The 19,765-nt window shown below is 41.4% G+C and overlaps 1 protein-coding gene across 1 annotated transcript in view; it reads left to right on the top strand.

Annotated features, from left to right (window-relative positions):
* Positions 1–192: 192 nt before the first annotated feature.
* LOC136446693 (transcriptional repressor NF-X1-like) overlaps positions 193–19,765 on the top strand; it is a 125,625-nt gene continuing 106,052 nt past the window's right edge. The window contains exons 1-4 of the mRNA XM_066445163.1: positions 193–415; positions 15,156–16,049; positions 16,206–16,323; positions 16,737–16,858. Of these exons, the coding sequence (XP_066301260.1) occupies positions 388–415; positions 15,156–16,049; positions 16,206–16,323; positions 16,737–16,858 (1,162 nt within the window). The 5' untranslated portion in view covers positions 193–387. The remainder of the gene's footprint in view (positions 416–15,155; positions 16,050–16,205; positions 16,324–16,736; positions 16,859–19,765) is intronic.

Below are 19,765 nucleotides of genomic sequence, written 5' to 3'. Positions count from 1 at the left end.
ACACAAAGATCGTTCCTTGTACAAAAAGCATTTTAGCAAACAAATTGGCATCTGAGATATGTATTTTAAAGGCATTTATTAAAAGGAATTATTTGGTTAAAAAATCAGATATACATCGGCAAAACCTGGTGATTTTGATTAGCATCACAGACCAGGGTAAATAAGTGACGTGTGCATAGTTTCGCGCTAGAATATAACCTTTGACCCAGAAGTACTTCTAGCCCGTGCAGCACACATGCATGAACGTTGCAACATTAATACTTCCGATTGTGCAAGAAGTTTCGATTATTGACCAATATTAGAGCAGGTTATGCAAGACAGTTCTTCATAAAACTTTCAGAGTGTAGTTGAGTTACAAAATATCTACTTGTGTGAAAATAAGCAGCAATGGAGGCGTCTGGAAACGTTCAGCCAGGTAATTATTGTAACGTTACCTATAATATTTGTTATAACATCGTATGGGAATCATAGAATACTGTAACACTTAATTGCATTTTTGTAATGGTATCAGATGTTTAAATTTACCTTAGGCCACAACAAGTAATTTTATGGATGACATCCTCCGCAGACTCAAAATTTAATGAGATAGGGCGAAAAAAAAACCAAGACGGGCAAAAAAAAAAAAAAAAAAAAAGATACGTAACGTTGGGTAACATGAATTCGGGATTTTTCCGATAATGGTTGACTGAAATCAATCTAGCAGAACAATAAACCATCCTTTTTTTCTATTATTCTGTCAGTATCATGTACTATCTTTGCACTAATCATATATATGGTAGATTTTGTCTCTAGTCGTGCTGACACCATAATATTTCAACTTGAAACTACCGTCCGCCGCACGCACAATGACGGTGCTGTCGGACAGGGGTGAACATTAATTCGGGAGAGAAGATTCGTCTTGAATATCTTACAGCTAATTACATTTTATACAGCAGCTATTCGTTCCATCCTTGGCTTGAGGAGAGTGCTATGGATATATATAGACGTGTCCAAGTAAAAAAAAATACACGAAAAAACGGTCGTACCGCACACATCAGGCCTCAGGGAACAACCCGTGTGTTGAGTCGGTAGAACGCTACTCAAAGTTCACCCCCACCGTCATGGAAATTTGTACATTATTCATCGGGGCGTTAGCTGGATGCCGTAGAAATGGTAATACTACTATGTCCATGTGTTTCTGCTTGTGCCAAGAGCAAACTTTGAGGAAAATATCGCCATCAGTCCACTATCACACACAACATTTGGACAAAAAAGTGTTCCTCACAAACGTTTGTCGTCTGCCGAATAGCAGGATTCTGGGTAACGAATATGGCGGCGGGAAAATTCACCGTAGTGCCGTAGCCATTGGTTGTAGCAACAAAGAGGCGTTTTGATGATTAATCACACTTAGAGTCCAGTTGTAGGTTAGCAAAAGAGATTCTAATAAGTTGTATTGTAAATAATTGTGTTGAGCAGGAAGAGGTTTTGTGACATTTGTCTTATAAACCAGCGAACAACTATGTAGTATAGTTCTCCCACGAAGCCCTCAGACTGTGACAATAAGGGACGGAGAGTTTTTGACGTAGCCAACTTCTAATGCATGGTTATCGAAGCTTTTCAGACAGTGTTCTGAATATGTTAGTCTGTCAAGTTGGCATTTCTAGCGGTATTACTGATGTTGCATCTAGCACATATCCCTAAATACCCCATTTTCGAAAAATTCCGAATTTAAGTACCCCACGAATTTATGTTACCCAACGTTATATTTTGAGATCACGAATCTTGTTAAACAAGACTTGAGGCAACAAAATATGATATCACGACCAACAGGTCCTGTATTCAACCAATGAGGTTTTGATATAAGACCTCCTTGATTCAACAGTAAACATGTCATACCATCATGGGCATTCTGGAATACCTGGGCAGCAACTCTATTCAACTGGGTATTCATATTGAAACAAATCAAAGGAGCGAGTAGAAACAAGTGATCCCAACCGAGATTCGAACCCACGCCGAAACCGGCAGCCCAGATCACAGGCACGCACGCCTTAACCACTAGGCTAAAAGGTCGCGACCAGTTAGACTGGTCAGTTGGAGGCGCTTGAGCCCCCACTGTTACAATATGGAACACCCTGTCAGCACATGCCATCAAATGCGAGCAATCGAGCCTCAAGTTCTGCTGGATCATATCAACCAATTGGCATTGCACAACACAGAGCCTTTGGCGGACATATCATCGAATTCGGAGGGCAATGAAATTTTGATTTTGTTAGTAGTTCACTTCATTCAAGAACAGCACATTGGATTACACGTTGTTTATAATAACGGCACAGAAATTACACACTATATTACAAGTTTGGCATGAGGGCTGCACTGTGTCTCCCTGTAAGTTCGTGACGACGAGCAATCTTTTTACAGCTTGCATACACAATAATTGTACAACACATTTGTATGGAGTTTTCACCATTCTTACATGTGCATATGCCTTTTTATTGCATTTAGAACATTTTTGCGATAGAACTGACTATAGTTTGCGACATATTGTACTATATTCGGTATGTTGACCATTGCGGTAGGGTAAAAAAATGTTTTTTTTTTTCTCGAAATCAGGCAAAGATTAATGAATGAAGAATGAAGACCTTTATTGCACATTTCTGCCACACTTGGCTAAGTACAGGTCACAACAAAAGATAATACAAGTACAGTTAGCGGATACAAAAGGACATGACTATCATTAAATAATGAGCGCGCTGATTTCATCCATAAAATTTACTTGCTGCTGCCTTACAGTTACACTCACATTTGCATCAGTCCTCACTCCTCATGATCAAAATATGGACAATTCAATTGTAACAAATTATGCTGCAAAACAAAGCATTATTTGTATGAGGGTCGGGTTAAAAAAATTTTCCTAGGCCCTCCCCCAAGCAAAAAAAATTCCTAGGCCCTCCCCCCTCCTATCAACTCTTGAAAAATATTCAAGACAGCAAGAAAATCACTGCACTCCCATTTAGAAGTGTCCTTTGCGTTTTATTTTACAATGGATCTCACCAACGACCCCTCTCTCTCGTTTGCTCATGCCTCTCAGTATTAGCTAGGCACCCGTACACTAAAACTGAATGCTAGTGTATGATCGATCCTGTATATAAATATTATTGTAATTGAAATCGCCAAAGTATTTGTACCCGATTTGTGTGCGACGCGTGCCGCCCACTTTGCAAACTTGTTGGATCCGAGCGGAGTGCCAGAGACTATTTAAGTATCCTACACATTCGAATTTATGTCCATAAATTCAGAAATATTCTATTATCATTGTCAAGAATGCTAACCGACTGAATGACATTCTAACAACAAGATGGCACCCAGTTTCAAGTAATGCACGGAAACGGTTAGCGGACGACCACATTCCTTATCAGTATTAAACTTCTGTGAATTTTTGGGAAGGTTTTGATGGGTGCTGAATGGTCACAGTGTAACATGTAATATTTCCAAAAGTATATATTGCTAGACACTGGGCAATCAACCTGATAGAACTATCCTGGGAACTCTTTCTACATGTTTACAGGGGCAAACAAGACTCCGCCCCTCAGCGCAGAATGCCGCTCGGCACATGATTTTTAGAGAGTCGCAACCCAGTTTGTATTACATATCAATGTATATCAAGAGGATCTCCTAGCGGAAAACATGGGGTTTTCTGAGTGGCTCGGAGCACATTTTTTTTCATTTAGATGCGCAGTGGTAGAAATACTTTTTTTCAGCGTTCTGCAATATTGCAGAATGCCAAAATTTTGTTCTGCAATTTGAAAACATCTTCTGCAAATACAAAAGCCTCCATGGCCATGCTACAACCCTCTCAACTTGATACTAGTAATGCCTACTCTCACCTCTCAAATAGAAGTACCCCCTGGAATAGAAGTACCCCCCGGACAAATCTTCAATATCTAATATAAGTACCCCCTGAAATAAAAGTACCCCCCGGAAAATTACCAAATTGACAGGTAAACTGTGGCCACATGACTGTCGAAGGGAAAGAAGATAATAAACAGGTAGGTTGTACTAGTATTTATTCAATCATGCCTGAGGACCATACCTATTGTTAGATATTGAACAGTCTAACTGTAACGTACATATCTTGTTTAATATTATGATCTTCCTCGCCACATCAAAAACAATATATCATAGTGATGTTGAAAAATTGGGCATAGGTTCCCCACTATGACGGTGATTTCAAATTCAACAAGTGTAAATGAACATGATACATGCATTTTCTACTTGGAACTTGAAGCAATTGATCAAGGAAAATTGTTGTACATGGATATTTATCATTTATTATTACTGACATATAATCAAAATAATTCGATAATCATATTTTCTAAAGACATTGCCCTCCCCCCCAAGAAACAAACATGAACACAAAAAAGGGTTATGTCTATAAACTTTTGCTCCATAGCGTCAAGAACAAAGTTTTTGAGACGCTCGGATTTCGATTTCCCGCGGTAGAGCCCACAATATTGAACAGAGATCGACTGTAAAAATAGCACAGCGTTTCAGCCCGCACATATGACGAAATTACCGATAAAATGTTGACAATAGAAACGATGCTTTACCGCTAAATTGGGAAAATCTTACGGTTACTAGTATTTAAAAATACAAACCCTTCTAAAATATAGATAGAATTCTATGTCTATTGTTGCCGAAAATATAATATCATCCACGCGTTCACGGTATCATTTTAAACTCGTAATCCACACTATGCAATTCTCTGGTTAGTTTTACTATCACCACGCGTGATGGTGCCGCCGCCATGTTTCGATGGCAAAACATGCTGTTGTTTACCGCTCGTTTTGTGCCGTTCTTAGATTTTGCGGCCTCAAAACACATATCACAAGGGAAGACAGTTAAGTTATAATTGTTGTTTTTACGTGTAATATATCTTCTGTGAACCAATTATTCTTCCGCCGCGCTGCCGATAGCGGTCATCGAATTTTTCCCTGTGCAAGTATCTAACGTTACTACTCCACACGTTTTTTGATCAGCGACATTCAGCGTACTTTGGTTTACGATGTAAACAGAGACTGTCACATTTATTTACATGAAAATGGTATTGTAAAATGTCAGTGTTGCGTCTTTTTTCCCCAATAATAACGTTAACTTTGTAATGTCATAGCGAGATCGACCGATACGTTACGATTTCCGTCAGGATTTCATAGCGGTGGGGAAATCAACGCCGCTAGGCCGAAAAATAGCGAATTACTAGCAAAAATACCGGGGAAATATGGGCAGAAAAACCTAAAATTTCGATTTTAGAGGGATTCCTGCTTAGCAAAATCCCAATTTTTCAAAAAATAATAAATGTACCGTCTAAAATAAGAAAGTAACGGGCGGATCTTGAGGCGAAAAAAAATAAACGTAGCGGTATGTTTATTTGAGAGGTGAGAGTACTTATATTTACATCATATATTGCTTTGCAACATTGCTGTAATTCTTTATTCTCTCACTCTACCTTTAATTCTACTAGCAAAATTTGAAACAGGAATGACATATACATGTGTGTGAAAAATATTCAAATGAATAGCGAAAATTGCAACAGCAAAAGCGTACAAAAGCGTAAAAGTATTATTCAGTATTAATCAAATTAAATATCTTTTTTTAATTTAAGTATATGTATTGAAATATTAAAGTATTTAACAACCTACCTGATGAGGAGGAAAAGGACATTATATCCTTGCGAGGAATACGTGTTCTGATGCGTAATGAGATCTCACGACCTGTGTCAAAAATCACAGCCACGGCCCACAGAAAAAAATTTGAAAAAATAAAAAAAAAAAATCGAAAAAAATCGCCTCACGCAAACCTTGGCCTCTGCATATTTTTTTTTATAAATCTGAAAAATTGCTATCGGTTTTAAACATCGGACTCCGACTTCGGACAGTCTGGGAGACTCCAGGTAGCCCTGCGATGTTATTGTTTTTCACGTGGGCGCCCCCCCCCCCTCCCCACTGTCTCGGCGCAGGAGAAAATGTCTTCTCCTTGCTCACAGATCTATCCGAGTGATTCTTAACATCATCGCTGCCATCTGGGTTTGAAGGACCACCGGCTAATGTACATGTAGTTGCCACAATTTCGCTAATGCTGTCGTCACGCCCATACCCCGAGTTCGGGCTCTGCGCCGCTGCAACATGCTTACAAGAAACATCCGGGAATTTCCCCCCGACTTTTGGCGACCCCGAGATCGTGGCCGCGGAGATTAGCGAAGTTAGGACTGAAATGCACGAATTTTGAAATTCGTCCCCGAAATCATCACGGAAATCCCCGAAAAAAACTCGAACCTCCGAGGCAGTGGGCACGCACTGAAACGCTGTCAGGTTAGCTGGGCGCTAGTTTCAGTTTATCTACAGCGCCGCTAGCTAAATCTACATACCTCCTTGGCTAGATTGAGAACCATTGAATCCCGAGCCTGATTTTTTTATTCTGCAAAATTGCAGGTTGTTCACTTTTTCTTCTGCAATCTTGAAAATCTTTCTGCAATTGCAGATGGGTAATTCGAACGCTGGATATGTGTTTGAAGGTTCTGCAGGGGATCAAATGTTTTTCCTACTCTCACCTCTCAAATAGAAGTACCCCCTAGAATAGAAGTACCCCCCGGACAAATCTTCAAAATCTAATATAAGTACCCCCTGAAATATAAACCCCCCGGAAAATTTCAAAATTGACAGTCAAGGTAAATTGTCCAGTGGTTAGCGATCTTGCCTCTGGAACTAGAAGCCCCGGGTTCGATCCCGGCTGTGTCGCTCACCCGACATGCACGCTACCGTTAAAGATCGCAGGTCTTAGGACGGGACGTTAAGCCGTGGTCCACTGTTCATTGTGCTTGTTGAAAAGAGCTAAGGGAATTTCCCCGGTACAATGAACCTGTAAATACTGTACATAGCGTCTGTCTTCTCTGTCACGACCAGTGGAAGAGTAGCTTATCTGTTCATTGAGTTCATTTTAGCTAAACTGGTTCGAGATCCCTTTCCTTTCCTTTTTTCCCTAACCGGAGGCCACGGTGCTTTCAAATTCAACAAGTGAAAATGTACATGGCACATTCATTTTACGGTACATTTTTCATGGTACATGGAACTTGAAGCAAGTGATCAAAGAAAATTGTTGTACATATATATCATTTATGATTACTGACAATCAGTGACAGACACTGACAATGTGACAAAAATCATCAGATAGCTACTAACGTACCTGATCATATTTTCTAAAGACATCACCCCAAAAAAATCAAATATGGACACACTCCCTCCACAGAAAAGGTTTAGGTCTATAAACTTTTGCTCCATAGCGTCGAAAACAAAGTTTTTGTGAGACGCTCGGATTTCGAGTTCCCGCAGTAAAGCCCACAATATTGAACAGAGCTCGGCTGTAAAATTAGCTCAGCGTCCCAGGCCGCACATACACTGAAGTTGCCGATGTCATGTTGACAGTAGAAAACCGCGATTAACCGCTAAATTGGGAAAATCTTACGGTCATTTTAAAATGTGGAACCCTCTGAAAATTAAAATGGCCTTCTGTGTCTATCGTTGCCCAAAAATATAATTTTTCCATGCGTTTACGGTATCATTTTAAAGATCCGTATCCGCGCTATGCAATATGCTGCTAGCTTTGCTGTCATCATCACTGATAGTGGCAAAGAGTGGCGGCGATGTTTTGGGATTTCCAGCTTTTGTTTACCGAATCATATCGGATATATTTCTGCTGTTTTAGAGGTTGTGTGGCCTCAAAACACATACTAGTATCACAAGGGAAGTTAAGTTATGATTGTTGTTTTTACCCGCGGGGCTGGAAAACCAGTGATGACAAATATTCCGTTGTGGAAAACCTGATCTGGTGACAATATCACACTGTAATTGTAAACCGAGCCAGCTAATCCGATATGCAGTTTACGCTAACGTACGCGTCAATTTACGTAACGTTACGATTACGGAAAAAAGGCCAAAATACAAATTCAAGTGACAGTCGATCACATTACTATGTATATCAATCAAGATTTTACGTTCTGGCTTTCCGAAGACGCAGGGAGCTGTGACATCATATGTGGTACAAATGTACTACAAACTGTCAAACTAGTGAATAGAATATATCTAGATGCTTGAATGAATAATTGTTCATGTCACTGAAAAGTACATAACACTGACAAATCAATCATTAAAAAATCATACGGTATAACGTTAAAGGTTCCCGGCTTTGTCTTACTGTAGTACACCAGAATGGTATTGACTCAAAATGCACTCAAAATTGTCTAATAGTTAGCACTGGAACATTCCAGTGATAATAGGATGTGATCACTGGAAGGTCACTAACGAAATAATGTCATCACTCGGCTTCCAGCACTAGAGAGTCACTCATCACTGGTAAATCCAGCGCGGAACCCGTGACCGTGGTACTTTCGTTACTGGTTATCTAGCGACGAGTGACCTCCGTACTGGGTAACCAGTGATGAATGACCTTTGAACCAGTCTACTTGTCTGGCACCCGAGTGACGAGCGGAGATCGTCACTAGAAGCCGAGTGATGAGCGGAGTTCATTTCTGGAAACCGAGCGCCGAGGCAAGATTCAGTGCTGGAATTCCAGCACCGAGGGGGCTTAATTACTGGAATAAAGCCGTTCGTCACTGGATTTCTAGTGATGAACTTTCTTTGGTGCTGGACGTCCAGCGACGCCGCCATTTTGTTCACGCGTTCATTACTCGGCGCCCAGTGAGGCACCCGTGACCCGGGTACCTTTGCCAAAAATACCGGGGAAATACGGGAAGAAAAACCTAAACTTAAATTTTAGAGGGATTCCTGGTTAGCAAAGCCTCCATTTTTCCCAAAAATGATAAACGTACCGTCTAAAATAAGAAAGTACCGGGCGGATTTTGAGGCGAAAAAAAATAACGTTTATTTGAGAGGTGAGAGTAGGCCCTTCCCCCTTGAAATTTCTTTTTCCTAGGCCCTCCCCCCGACGACCGGCCCTCCCCCCCTGTAAATTTCGTGCAGTCCCTTAGCAGGCTCTATAGTATGAGTTTGTTTTTCTCTCAGATGGCATATCAGTTCTATTGCACTCAGTTTATATTGCCCTCACTTCAGTGTGTCCAGCTGCCGTAGAGCCTGCTATCACATCATGACCAGTCTAAAGAGGAAATAAGTGTCATGTCATTGTGACGGTTTTTCCACAAACCTCACCCTCCACACTGGTTGTGCGACGCTCCAGCGGGGCTCTGTAAAGAGAAACCATCACGGTTATGGTTATGGGTTACGCGGCATGTCCAATGCAGGAAAACGCGGTTAGCAAACATATGAACTGCTGCAAGTGACTGTGTGTCTGATCTAAAGACAACTGTCACAGGACATACCTACTGACTTGACTTACTGACTTATATGTGGAGTGTCAGTCTTCCTCCGCCACTCGAACCACTCTGTCAGCCCAGAAACGTCTGTCCTCCATTGCCCTCTCCAAGACAAAAACATGTACAGTGTTCGAAATAACCACTTAAGCTTGCAGTCTACAATTTGCAGACAGATTTTCAAGATTGCAGAAGAAAAATTCAACAATCTGCAATTTTGCAGAATTAAATTTTGTCTTTTCCGAGGGCGGTGGCTGTGATTTTTGTCACAGGTTGTGCGATCTAATTATGCATCAGAACACTTATGCCCCACATGCGCAATGATATAATGTCCTTGTTCCTCCTTATCAGGCAAATTGTTGAATATTTTGCCATTTCAATGAAGTAAATTTGCTGAAAATTCATTTATTTTTTACACACAATATGTTTTTCCTGTTTCAAACTTTGTAAGAATTAAAGATTGATTGTGAGAGAATGAAGAATTATACTGTCTTATAGTAATGTTGCAAAACTAGATATGTAAATATAGGCATTATTAGATTGATAAGGTTGTAGTATGGAGGCTTGTATATTTGCAGAAAATATTTTCAAATTGCAGAAGAAAATTTTGACATTCTGCAATATTGCAGAACACTGGAAAAAAGTATTTCTACCACTGACATTGTATTTCAAATTGCCCCTTCTACGATAATAAAAGAAAAGAGTTGTTGAAAGAGGCCACCAATTTCCATCCTAATTTCTCCATGTTTACAGAAAAAGTGGGATCATTCGTCTTCCACTATTTCGGAAAAAGAAATGGAACCCAATTAAGTTAGAATTTTGTGTCAGTAGACAAGAGTAGTCACACGCTATACTGTTCATAATTGTCTGTCCGTCCTTTTCATGTTACATGTATTTGCAAATAGCCGCCAGAAAAGGACTTTAAAAATAAAACTTTCTATTTCCTACTTATGGCATGCATATCGACAAATCTCACAGAAGAGGAGAACATAGATCTCCCCACCAAAGATGATTTGGCACTGCTTTCTATTGGGGACGCCATTGTTTAGCTATTACGGTAGAGTTTCCAAGACCCCGTTCATACTAATAAGTCGCGCAAGTCGCCCAAATGGCCAAAGCGAGGTCGATGTGGCCTAGTATGAACGCTCAAAGTCGCATTCAAAACAGCCCAATTCGCATTACAGCAAAACCACTTGCGTGCATCGCGACTTTAGTATGAACGCTATCCCACCTTGATGTGCATTACTTTGCATTATTTTTGACCCGATTATGGGCTGATCATGGGGGTCATATGCAAATTCAGTATTTTCACTGTTCATGTTTCCCGCCTTTATCCGATATTCGCCTACCTCCCTGTTGAAATATTTCGCGGAAATGTGGCGCAATCGGGCGACGATTTTGACGTCTGGAATTACGATGAGATGCGTGTACTGATGGCCATCTTCGGGGATGTGGAGATTCGGAAGAAACTCAAGGGCTCCCACGGAAACCAGAGTGTGCATGCTGACCTGGCGGCCAAGCTGGCCAAAAAGGGGTACGTGAAGACATGGAAGAATGTTGTACCAAGGAGGAACCTCCTTGGTTGTACTTTTAGAAAAAAACTCAAGATAAAGAACAAGAAGGTGATTGACCACAACAAGGAAAGTGGTAACCTTGTGTCTTTTGATCAAACTACTAGGAATGTAGGATATAGGAGGTTCTTTGTACACAACCAGGTACAGTTCTCACCTGCTGACGTTTCGGTATCTATCAGACACCTTCTTCAGAGCTTCTGACTGGAGTGCTGTTTCTCACCGCTATAAGTAGCCGATGTAGGTGGCGCTTTTGCGGTGAGAACACTGTCCCAAATGCGGCTGAGTTTGTATGCCCCCTCGTCTCGGTTCATCACCGGTGCTGTCTTCCTTATCCAGACCGCCTCCAAAACAGACCAAAACAGAAAGGCAAGAGTAAGAAACAAGAAGAAAAAGCAAGAGCTATGGTGGTCATCCCATACATCAAAGGGGTCACGGAGCCGTTGGAGAGAGTTTTCAGGAAACACAATGTTTCCACAGCAGTTAGGCCGAAAACGACACTCAGGAGCCTGCTAGTGCACCCTAAGGATAAACTGGATGACTTAGTAAAAACTGATTGTGTGTACAAAATTCCATGTAAGAGCTGCAACGAAGTCTACATAGGTGAAACAGGAAGGACCTTTGGGACTAGATTGGACGAACACAAGAAAGAAGCCGACAGCATTGAAGTGGTAAAGTACACAAGGTCACAGAAAAGACAAGCACAACAAGTAGACAAGAAATCGGCAATCACTGACCACATTGCCAGACACAACTGCATCATTGACTGGGAGGGGGCCAAGGTCATCGACAGAGAGGACAACAGACGCACCCGGTGGATTAAGGAGGCGGTCTGGATAAGGAAGACAGCACCGGTGATGAACCGAGACGAGGGGGCATACAAACTCAGCCGCATTTGGGACAGTGTTCTCACCGCAAAAGCGCCACCTACATCGGCTACTTATAGCGGTGAGAAACAGCACTCCAGTCAGAAGCTCTGAAGAAGGTGTCTGATAGATACCGAAACGTCAGCAGGTGAGAACTGTACCTGGTTGTGTACAAAGAACCTCCTATATCCTATATTCTACCAACCTGATGAAATTATTTTCGGTACTAGGAATGTAGCTTGAACCGACTTAGCTGTCGGACGCGATTTGACCACTCACGCGTGTTTGACCCCTGGTGTGAAGGTATATGCGACTCGGCTGATTTGGACCTGAATGCGACTTGCGTTACTTAGTATGAACGGGGTCCAATAGAGTACGCATCGGCCCTATAAAATATGCACCACCTGATTTGGGGGTGATTGCAGACCTGAAATGGAGCTGAAAAGGACCCGAAACGTAGAAAACCCTATTAATGTACGCACCCCTTTTCCAGCATTTGGGTGGCTTGCCAGGAAGCTGACATGACCACTTGTAGAATTTCTTTCCAGATAAATGCATGCTCAAAAGACTTTTTTCAGTTTCCCGAGTGCTTTATATGTAGTACTCTCACCTCTCAAATAGAAGTACCCCCTGGAATAGAAGTACCCCCCGGACAAATTTTCAAAATGTAATATAAGTACCCCCTGGAATAAAAGTACCCCCCGGAAAATTTCAAAAATCGACAGTCGAGGCTAGGTAAACTGTGTCCTAGTACTAGTACAACTGTCACTGTCAGAGGGAAATAAGATAATAAGCAGGTAGGTAACTTATATTTAGTCAATTATGCCATACCTATTAAGTATATAGATATTGAACAGAACAACTGTCCATAGCTTGTTCAAATCATGATGATCTTCATCGCCTCTTCGTAAAATATAATAGTAATATTGAAAAATTGGGCATAGGTTCCCCGCTATGACCCCTAACCGGGGGCCACGGTGCTTTCAAATTCAACAAGTGAAAATGTACATGATATTGATACATGCTTTTTCTACTTGGAACTTGAAGCAAGTGATCAAAGAAAATTGTTATATCATTTTATTATGACTGACAATCAGTGACATATAACAAAAATCATCAGAGTACTTAAGTTAAATGTACCTGATCATATTTTCTAAAGACATCAACCACAAAAAAAACACAAATATGAACACAGTCCTTCCACAAAAGAAATATGTCTATAAACTTTTGCTCCATAGCGTCGAAAACAAAGTGAGACGCTCGGAATTCGAGTTCCCGCGGTAAATCCCACAATATTGAACAGAGATCGACTGTAAAAGTAGCTCAGCGTCACAGACCGCACATACTAAGAAGTTACCCATTACGTGTTGACACTAGAAACCCGCGATGAACCGCCAAAATTGGGAAAATCTTACGATTATTTAAAAAAAATGAACCCTCTGAAAATAAATATGGCGCTGTGTGTCTATCGTTGCCCAAAAAAATATAATATTTCCATGCGTTTGCGGTATCATTTTAAAGATCGGTATCCGCACTACGCAATATGCTGCTAGTTTTACTGTCGCCATGCCTGAGAGTGGCGGCCATGTTTCGCGATTTCGCGCTGTTGTTTACCGAATCATATCGGACATATTTCTGCCGTTTTACAGATTTTGTGGCCTCAAAACACATATCACAAGGGAAGTTAAGTTATGATTGTTGTTTTAACGTGTTACATGTCTTCTGCGAACAAATAATTCTTCCGCCGCGCTGCCGATACTACGGATATAGTGGTCAGGAAATTATTATTCCCCGTGCAGGCGTGCACTCTACTCCACACGTTTTTGATCAGCGTGCTTTGGTTCACGATGTAAACAGAGACTATCAAAGTTATTTGTATGAAAATTGTATTTTAAAATGTCAATGTCGCGTCTTATTTTCCGGTTTACTTTGTAGTGTCATAGCGATATCGACCGATATGTTACGAGTGCCGCCAGGATACTTTTCACAAGGCCGTCAAAGCGGCGAGAAAATCAACGCCGGTAGGCCGAAAAATAGCGAATTACGAGCAAAAATACCGGGGAAATATGGGCAGAAAAACCTTATCTTATGATTTTAGAGGGATTCCTGGTTTGCAAAGCCTCAATTTTTCAAAAAATAATAAACGTACCGTCTAGAATAAGAACGTACCGGGTGGAACTATAGGCGAAAAAAAATAAACGTACCGGTACGTTTATTTGAGAGGTGAGAGTATTTTGTTATCAGAAACTTTGTATTCCAATTGTTGCAAAGTAGCAAATATAACGCTACCTGGAACTGGAAGTCACGCTCAACACCACACAAACAAATAATGGCACCGATCGAAATACACACCAATGGAAACTTTTCTTTTGAGAGCAGCCTTGAAGATGACATGTAACAATGTTATCATTAGAATGTTAATTTGGCAGCACACTGCACAAACATTGTGTTTTAGTGAGTAGGGATACCACTGTGTTGTTGCGGCCTGCGCCTGCAGCTCGGCTGCAACTTCCCGCCATCATTGGGGTAACAACTAATCAGAGTTGCGTAACGCAAAGATGTCATGCAAGATTTGCATATTACGCAATGACCAGACGTAAAGGATCATCGGGCAATGCTGAACATGGGGAATTGTAACTCTGTTGAAGACATTTGTCCATGTACTAGTAACGCTGTATTTTACGGGCAAAATGCCGCTGCACAAACTTTCATTATCTTTTGTAGGTCTTGCGCAAAGTTAACACGAAAGTATTCGGCCCAGAAATGTAAGTAGGGGGGGATTTTTGCCGGCAGCTGGCTTCTTTTGACTAATAAACATATTTATTTTTTTTCGGCCTCTTACACTAAGTTACAGTTCCCACACACCAATTTCCCAGGCACAATAAAAAGGCACAAAGACATGAAATACATCAGATTCTTATCTATTCTTTGTCCAGTCTTCCCTTCGATCCCCATGGTCTTGATGATGATGACCATTCCAGCATGTTTGGGGTGTATTGTACACCAAGTAACTACTTAAGTTACCTGAACAACTATTCAAGCGTTGATCGAGTAGTCGTAATAACGTGGAGGTGCTGTCGGCTCCCCTGATCGATCGACTCTTGATATTTCAGAGGCGGAACCCCCTATTAAGTACACACCCCGACTTTGGGGTCAATCTGGAGCACCTGCTTGCGACTTTGAAAAGTCTAACAAGTGTGTACTCTATTGGAAACTTTATGGTACCGCTCCCGTGCTCAAATCACGCAAAAGTCTAAGATTCAAAATGGCGCAAGAGTTTGGAAAGGGGTCTTTTTCCAGCTGTTGTAACTCATACAAGTTTTATGCCATATTTTGTCAATGCTGGTATTGACTTCTATGCAGGTGATCAAAAGAAACAGGCTGATTCGGGGGAAGTCCGACCGCAGAACTCTCAAAGTCAACACCAAGCAACTACGGCCAGGGACAGAGGATGGAGAGAACAAGGGAGAGGGGAGAGAAGAGGACAAGGAAAGAGTAAAGGAGAGCAAAGAGAAAACACAGACAGCAGGCACAGAAAGAACACTGACAGACTGAAGAATACAAGAGAGAAACAGAATTTCTCAGATCAGGCTAGCAAGAAGTCAGATAAGCTGCTCCCACAAGGAGCCGAGGGTCAAAGCTTTGAGTCTTCGGGAAAACAAGTTACAGCCCAAGATATTGGGGACTTGTTAAATGCTATTGATAATATTAATGCAAAGGGTGGGAAGCAAAATATAGTAAAGCCAGTGAGCCAATCACGGTTTGAGAGACATGGGCCTGGGTTAGTGCCAGCCTTTAGAGGAAAAGACAAGAGACCTGATAGGTCAAGTGCAGATAAAGATGGTTGGAACGATAGACCACACAGTGGAAGAGACTATAGCAAAGGAAAAAATTCAAACCGAGGCTATAAGTATAAACACTTTCCACCAGAAGATTCTGTTTATCATATGCCAAAGCAAACAAAAGAGGAAAAAAGTAAAGATGAAAAAAGAGATGAGAAAGAGAAGACCTTCGTAACTGGAAGCGGAAGCACAGTAGAAGACTTTCCTGTAGTGTTAAAAGATGTTAGATATGAAAACAACCAACAGAATCAGATAGATATGGGTGCAAGGGGCAGATTTAGAAATGACTTTGACAGACGTCATAGAAAAGGTGATGGTGACTCCAGACAGAAGTGGAGAGGAGCTGACTTCGGTGGGAGGGCACCAGGGAAGAGGAGGGAGAAGATGAAGAAATTAGACCCAGAATCACAAACAGGTTTGTTTATTGCACATTTAAAAACAGACATTTGGAATGTAATTTTCTATATCAAATGACAAATTTGACTGTGCTTTCAAACACCTTAGCATCGATTAGTATCACCCACAGTACATGTATGTGTACATGTGACTGGTTATCCCTGCCATTTTCCAGCTTCCCTGATTGAGCAGCTGCAGACCAACACCTATGAGTGCATGGTGTGCTGTGATGTCATCAAGAGGGAAGCTCCTCTGTGGAGCTGCAAGAACTGCTTTCACATGTTTCATTTGCGGTATGTAGATGTAACGTTACCTCTAACCCAACAATCTGCAATCATAGAACGGTAAACTCTGAATAGTTTCATCACGCTTGGCTATGGTAGAATTTTGCCGTTTTGTTGTACACAACAATATAATTTACCTCCCAATGTTTGGTAGTCTGTCAGATTTAGAACATGAACAATTTTTTGATGATCACAATCAGAAATTTTACATGCATTCATGTTTCCTTTATGTCTTGTATTGTCTCAATTTTGCTTTGCACTTAGAATGTTCTCTTACTTGTACATGCACATCTGTATAAATGTTGACCTGTCACAGTTTGAGTAATCTGTCAGCTACCTTTGTCAGGGCTGTAAAGGTCCCAAATGTGAGTGAATTTCTAGATTGTTTTACCAGTTCGATAACATAATGATTGTGTCCTCAGCTGTGTTAAGAAGTGGGCGCGCTCCCCTGCTGCCAGTGTGGAGGGGGAGGAGGGGGGGTGGAGGTGTCCAGCCTGCCAGAATGTTACCCACAAAGTACCCAACGCTTACAAGTGCTTCTGTGGTAAGGTTCATTTTAGTATTAATATCAACATTGTTAGAACAACATTTGGAATACATATATTATGTATCTATATACATTCACACATGTATATGTATCTTTATATAGTCAAACCTAGGAAGGCGACCACCCCCCAAGGTGATCTGCTGGAAAATTGGACTGATTAGAAAATTCACAGTACCAGGCTGTTACCGAGAAAATAACAAAATGGAGCAGATTTATCTGGTGGTGGTTCCTCTCTTTCCAAGATTTAAAGGGTGTGTCAACAGACGGCGAGGCGAGTACAGTTGGTGTTGAGACGAAATGGTGATCCGACACATGCATATACTTCACTCACATGAAGTTACACCTGAAATAAAAGTGACACCCAAACAAGCCACAAATCAGTTCACCGATATGTTTATAGCTACCACTACTGCTCATTCTCCTTAGGCCACACCATCCTAATTTTATGGATGACATCTGCTCGCGCATTGATTTTTGCCTCTTCTCACTCACAAAAAAAATCATGCTCGACGGAACTCCGGAACTTGCCGACTTAGATTGGCCAGTATTGTGCCGGTTTGTCGTAAAACTTGTTATGTACTTCCACAAAATACGTTAGCATCAAAGTTCGCAAGAAAACTGGGGGCGTGATTGTGGATTGGTATGCCATCAACATCGTGACGTTTGCACAGTTGTACAAGAGACTCGTGGCTGCCAGCGAGTATGGCCCAGACAATTTCAAACACGACCTATCCAGAGTGGCTCTCACATGTTTCTTTTGTAACGATGAGACATAGGAGAGGCATTGGTCTAGAGGTCTCACAGCGAGATTTGTAAGTGTGAACCATGCAATGCTTGATATGGAGTTCAATGCCATGTATGCTGAAACTCATCACAGTCATTTATCATCCACAGTCCTTGGAGCCAAATACCTTCTAATAGTGTACTTCTTTGGTCTGATGATTCTTGTCAATATATTAAACATCAATCACTTGTCATGAGCTGAGTCTGCTAAGATGAACAAGACAACCTAACGTCACTTTACCAATTATCGTCCAATTTATTCAAAACATCATTTATCCTAAAACCACGAGGACAGAGCCAAACCCATGGGCAGAAATATCAGCTCTTCAAAAAAGAAAAATGCTTGGTCTGTAAGTTTTTCTCCACCTGTTTAACCCTGTGCGAGCATGTACAGTCAAACCTGTATTAGCGGTCACCTTTGCATAGCGGCCACCTGCCCATAGTGGTCACTTTTTGTCGGTCCCTTGGATTTTTCCCATTGACATAAGCATTAAGAATTAAGCTATATCGGTCACCTGTCCAACGCGGTCGCGGCCACTCGATTTTCGGTCCCGCGGGTCTGGAAACACTGCCGATAACGGTCACGGCGCATGGTCTCCGCAAGATTCGGGAGCCTTCTTTCAAATCCCCGCAGAAAAAAATGTCATTATAGCTGCAGTGTTACCCATGAAAATGTTGTACATGGTTTTATTTTGCTCCTGGTGTTGGTTTGAATTTCCAAAACCAGCTAAGACGCCAGAAATTTGCAGACAAACAGAGCCTCTTTGTGCGCGGTCCTAGCGGGACGCTTTGTTTACTTGGGTTACTTCACTAGTAGTACCATGGGGGAGCAGTTTGTTAAAAAAAGACAGACGCCTTTCATCCTCTAAAAAAAGGTTATAAAGTCATCCATTCTTTGTGTATTCTGTTCTCTTTATTCAAAGAACCTCTTTGACGAAATAAGTTTACATTTTGTACTATTTAATGTAGAGTAAAATCATAACTCACACATTGCAGCTGCACCCACATTACAGTAGACTATCCCAATGACCCTATGACCTCTCATCTTGCAGCTGTTGTTTTATCTCCCGGCAAGGAATCCGACCCAAACAGGCTGATTTTACCGTGAAATTTCGCAATTATTTGCTGATAAATGATGTCGCCGCGCAATTGAAAATGACACGGTTGTCTTTGGCAACATTTTGGTCGCATGTGCTCCGGATTGGGGGCGGATCGATGGATCGACTCGGACTAAATTTGCTTCGGTGGAAAAATCCGGACCTACCGAAAGCAGTCATCTTGAGCCGATGGTCGTCTTGTGGAAGTGGTCGGTAGAGGACCAAGTTTGACTGTACATGTATGTGAATAAATGTTTCTCAGTGGGTACAGAAAACATGTGCTACATATTGCTCGTTATCAATCAACCGTTTCTATAGAGCGGCCACCTGTCCATAGCGGTCGATTTTGGCCAGTCCCTTGAGTGACCGCTATAGGCAGGTTTGACTGTATTTATACTGACTCAGAGGTCAATTAAGATTTGTGCTAGGGTTACCCATTATCGTCCACTATGGTCTTTTTCCTTCTATATAGCGCTATACTAACGCAGTGTTCTCTCCAGCCTGAAATTTTTACCCGTCATTTCAATTTTGCTTGAGGGAAGAGCATATCGAGCGCCGACGGCGCGAGGCATCGCGCCGGAGGCGTGACCATCCTAGGGGGGTCCGGGGAAAATTTTGGAATCTAGACCCTCTGAAACGCTATTTCCTGCATTTTGAGGGGCAAATTTCCTGGTAGAATAAGCTTTAAGTTTAATGACATCTCTTTCGGTGAAAAATTACACAATGGTTTTAGGCTTAATATTGGAGGGAGGCGTGTCGTCATCGCGGTAAGATCGAATGTTCACACAAAAGCTACACTTCTATGTTGTATCAAGGAGGTTAAAATATTTTAACCTCCTTGGTTGTATACAATCGGCAAAGAAAAGAAAATCAAGCACAACAAAACTTTATTACGTATCTACGTCCTACAAAAAATACACACAGAATAAGTCGGCAAAAATAAAATTTTTCAACACTTGTCCCGTATGCTCCCTGTAATTATTGACACTCTACTTTGAGAAAGAACGCCATAAAGACGTCCTTT

The sequence above is a fragment of the Branchiostoma lanceolatum genome, chromosome 13 (genome assembly GCF_035083965.1).
Source record: "Branchiostoma lanceolatum isolate klBraLanc5 chromosome 13, klBraLanc5.hap2, whole genome shotgun sequence".
NCBI classification, from domain to species: Eukaryota; Metazoa; Chordata; class Leptocardii; order Amphioxiformes; family Branchiostomatidae; genus Branchiostoma; species Branchiostoma lanceolatum.
This window is presented reverse-complemented; position numbering and strand designations above follow the sequence as displayed.